Below are 4,553 nucleotides of genomic sequence, written 5' to 3'. Positions count from 1 at the left end.
AAGCAGAGCCAGTCAGCGGGTGGAAGCACACACTTAAATAGTCATTCTGTCGAACAAATTAAAGGTTAATCTTAAGGGCTTCATTCACTGAGAACTTATGTAATTTTATATAAGAATTCATGTGAAGACAGGAATCAAAATGTTTGCAATGTGTCATAGTGCATTTTGATGCACGTTCTTCACATTGTTGGGGGGAAAAAAAATCATGCATAAACTTGTGGCTGGAATTCTTGATTGCTGATACTCTTTTAAGATTCAAATAGAAAACGGGGTGCTCCCCCACGGATATACTTACCCCAGCTGATGGCTAAAATCACGGACCAAGAAACAGACCTGAGATCATGCAAATAGAAAGCAGGGAGATTTGTGCCAGTAATGTAGGCAAATCATCGGAATCAATCATATTATCAAACACATATGCTGCTAATTTCTGTGTTCATTTGGGCAATTATTCAAAAGTCAAAATCCAGACAACATTTTTCCCTGACAGGCACGATCTGCAACAGTTAGAAGCATGCACTCCAGACAAGAAAGGATAAAAAGAACTCATTAGCTATCCATCGTTTGCAACTTAAAAACGCGCTGGTGGTCAGTGGAAAGTTCATATTTTATGAAATCGCCATAATAATTCAATATCACAATGATCACACAACCCCAACTTGCCATAAATATATTCACAGAATGAACCAGAAATGCATATTGCCGGAGATAAGTGGCACCTGGGCAGCACAGGCATTTACCATGAGGGCAAAGGGAGCTAGCTTTCATTGAAGAAAGCAGTTGCGTTTTCTTGATGCACCACCAAGGACACAAAGTTGTAAACAATGTCACCTGGATGAACAACTTACCAAACTTCTACACGCACAGACCCAAAAAAGGGTAAAAAAAACAACAAAACACATACAGAACGCCAATGGGCATAATGCAGTACAGATTGAAGTAATGCAACAAAATTCCGTTATTACCAATTAACCACCAACATTTAGCCATTCTTATGAGTCGGTCTATTGCCCAAGAAAAGACTGCAAGTCCTTGAGGCCATTGAGTTTTAAAACAAATGCTAAGAAAAGCTTTATTTCTATGATCGGAACCAACAGATGCACATGTTAAATATAAATCCAAATTATAAGCAAACAATGAGGCCTATGAGCCTGCACATTCCCCTGTTCATATCCATACTTAATGCAACGTAAAGACTAACATAAAAAGAAGCAATCAGAAAAACAACTGAACTAAAAGGTAACAATAACCTTCCAAGAAACAAAAACTTACAACCTACAGATAAGTATACAGATGCTAATTCTTGGGTATGTTTTTGCCAACAATCTTGGCAGGTGTAATACGAAGAAGATTTCCAGGTTTTCCAGGCACAGCTCCGTTTACCATGATGACTCGTAGTTCACTGTCTATCTTGACAATCTTCAACTTTCGGACCTTAGTTTTGGCATTTCCCATCCTTCCAGGCATTTTTTTACCCTTGAACACACGACCAGGAGTGGTTCCAGCACCGATAGAACCCAAGGCTCTGTGACTCTTAGAACCATGAGTCATTGGCCCACGTCGGAAATTGTGCCTTTTGATTCCACCTGCAAGGATTAAGTGATGATATGAGGGAGAGTATTACATATTGCTTGCATCATCAATGAGCACATCCTGCTTGTGATTGAATGGGTTTGTTAAATTTGTTAAACATAAACTCATGCATCTAAAACTTGGTTAAACTGAAAGATCTAATCATAAAAATAACAAGAATAAGAAATTATGCATCTTTGTAATGTAGAGATATGGAATGGAACTTCATGTCACCAGATCAAGATGCCTCTAGAATCAGCTGGACTCTATAAACTACTTAAACATCCTAAGACTGAACTGTTGGTTGTGCACATTATTAAGTAACAAAATCAATGCATATGCAACAACTTACTTAGTAAAACACACAAATCATAGCATTGCGCCTTACCAAAACTTCATAGGATACACAAACATATTCAGAAAGCCTGTCCCTGAGGCTGCAAATGGCCGGGTCACCGATAAACCTAGTACCAATTGCTAAGACCTAAACCAGCTATGAGATTCAACCAGTGTGGTACTAAAGTAGATCCAATTTCTACCTAGTACCTTAATGCAATCCAATCTCAGAAGACAAAAGCATGAAGAGAAGTTAAGGCAAAGAACACGACTTAGTGGAGAGAGGAATAATTTCTGTTTGTTCACAGCTCAAAGCGATAAATGGAATGAGAACTAGAGAGAGTTGGAGCACAGTTTGTGAAAAATGCTCCCCACCATCATTTAGTGATCATCACTTCTGAGAACCCAACTTCATCAACCCCACAAATGAAAAGATGGGTATTGAACCTTTCTAGTTCAGCCTGATGAGAACTCATAAAACCAAATTACTGATATACAATTATACATAATAATCTTCATATTCAGCCAATCCTGCAAAGTTGCCACAGTTTTGATGATAACCTTGTACTGCATCTGAGTTTCATGAAGTCACCAGAAATTTAACCCCATAAATAATGATAGTATAAATATATGGTATTGGACTTACATCAACTTGGAATAATCTTGAACTAAAAATGCCTGGGAATCTTAGATTTATATGCCGACCCGACCTGACCCAGTTTGTACATGATCAGTGGAAACTTAAATTTAAGATCCCAATCTAAATGGGATCAAATCGGGATGAGACCTGCAAAGTTTTGGGTGACATGCGTCCTACTCTGCAATACGTCGAGATGGTAGGTGCCTAAAGAAAGCCTGCAAAACAATTAACTAACTGGAGCCTTCTTTGGTGGTCGGCCCCCTTTTCTTCCAACACTTGAACCTTTATCTAAATTATCCGCTTCTTCCGAAAATAATCTTTGACAATGCCAAACATTGGTCAAGGATATCTTAATGATTTCTCGTATGTGTCGATGCTATCCCTGTTCTTCGTACAATGTTTTGATTGACATTTTCAATTTCCGTTCATCTTGCAGTCAACCATCCAATAAAGCTATAATTTAGAGATTTACTACCTAGTGGCATAAATGATTATTTAAGGCTGAGAGACATCTAACTAGTTCATCCCTCTAAATCCAATCCTATCTAACACATCCTTATTTATTTTGTTCCAACCTTGTGATATGTTCGAGGAATCTCTCACCCTTGGAATCTAATTATGTCCTCCACGAATAACAGATTGGATACTAACGAACAGAGCTGACAATCCATTTCAACTCAATCTTAGAAGGCTGCAACTTCTTTTCTTGGTCATGTGTCTTTCTAAACAAATCTGGATATGCCTGCGCATTTCCTAATCCAAAAGGCTCTTCCAGAGTCAAGAGCACCCAAAAGCTAATAACAATCCTCCATAATCAGAGCATCCGATTAGATTGCTCAATCAACGAAAAATTTTCCAAGAAAGAATTTTTCGGTATGAGTGTATGATGCCAAGCTATCCCTTAGATAGTTTAATTTAACCTGCTGTTTGTTTTACCTTGAAATCCCTTGCCGATGGATTTGCCGGAGACGTCGACGAGGTCGCCCTCCTTGAAGAGGTCCTCGACGACGAGGCGCTGGCCGGGCTCGAAGCTGTCGACGGACTGGAGGCGGAACTCCTGGAGGTGGCGCATGGGGATGGCGCCGGCCTTCTGGAGGTGGCCGAGCTCCGGGCGGGTGAGCTTGCGGTCGCGGACGCGGCGGTAGCCGATCTGGACGGCGTCGTAGCCGTCGGTGGAGGTGGTCTTGACCTGGGTGACGATGTTGCCCTCGCGGAAGCCAACGACCGTGACGGGGACGACGGTGCCGTCGGGCTGGAAGAAGCTCATCATTCCCAGCTTCGTCCCCATGACCCCAACCCCGGCCTCCATGCTCATCCCGGTGACCCTTGATGCCCTTCCGCCGCCACTGCGACCCCGGCCCTCTCTCGGGATTGCGGCCCTCAGCGAGAGGGATGAGTCGAGGAAGGATGGGGAAACGATGGAGAGGTGAGCGAGGGTCGGCCGAGCGAGAAGCGAGACCGAGATGCGGGGAATTTGGATCGGCACGATGGCCGACGGTGCGGCGGCGGCGGCGGAAAATGGGCAGGGCGAGACCGCCATTCTTGTCGGTGCTTATAGAGCTGTGCCCTCGCCTCTATCTATCAATGTTATCCTCCTTCGAGAGCAAGGACCGAGGCAGCGGCTTTCGTTATCCTCTTCCGGTCTCTCTCATTCTCTCTATATTAATATTTATCTTGCAGCTAAAAAATATCATACGGATGCTGAAGATGATCTACAACTACAGAGCATGGTCAAGTGATTGTTGGAATCTATCCTTTTGGGATCCTTTGATGCTTAAATCTGGCAAAATTTTAAGAGAAAATAGATAAAATAAAAGTGAGATAAAAATATGAGAGTATGATATTCAGATTTCTTTTTATATCTGAGGGTCCTATACTTAGATTTATAGAGAAGAATATGCAAATCTATGTAGTTAGGATCGCACGATTCACAGACGAGCAATTGAGCTCTTTCTATATATGCTAATCGGAGTAGTTAAAATATTTATTTTTAGGTAGGCCATGC

The 4,553-nt window shown here is 41.8% G+C and overlaps 1 protein-coding gene across 1 annotated transcript; it reads right to left on the bottom strand.

The window, feature by feature from the left end:
- Positions 1 to 1,098: 1,098 nt before the first annotated feature.
- LOC103696807 (50S ribosomal protein L3-1, chloroplastic) lies at positions 1,099 to 4,195 on the bottom strand. Its single transcript, XM_008778525.4, has 2 exons — positions 3,485 to 4,195; positions 1,099 to 1,586 (listed from the first exon to the last, which is right to left on the bottom strand). The coding sequence occupies exons 1-2, from the start codon at positions 4,086 to 4,088 to the stop codon at positions 1,297 to 1,299; spliced, it is 894 nt and encodes a 297-aa protein (XP_008776747.1). The 5' UTR covers positions 4,089 to 4,195; the 3' UTR covers positions 1,099 to 1,296.
- Positions 4,196 to 4,553: the final 358 nt, after the last annotated feature.

This window comes from Phoenix dactylifera, unplaced genomic scaffold (assembly GCF_009389715.1).
Source record: "Phoenix dactylifera cultivar Barhee BC4 unplaced genomic scaffold, palm_55x_up_171113_PBpolish2nd_filt_p 001068F, whole genome shotgun sequence".
NCBI lineage: Eukaryota > Viridiplantae > Streptophyta > Magnoliopsida > Arecales > Arecaceae > Phoenix > Phoenix dactylifera.
The sequence above is the reverse complement of the archived record's forward strand: the minus strand, read 5'-3'. Positions and strand labels throughout refer to the sequence as shown.

Bases quoted from the DNA above. Each gene is read 5' to 3' on its own strand.
- LOC103696807 (XM_008778525.4), bottom strand. From the start codon at position 4,088: ATGGCGGTCTCGCCCTGCCCATTTTCCGCCGCCGCCGCCGCACCGTCG. The intron at 1,587-3,484 runs GTAAAACAAACA...TAATCCTTGCAG, and splicing joins CATCGGCAAGGGATTTCAAG to GTGGAATCAAAAGGCACAAT.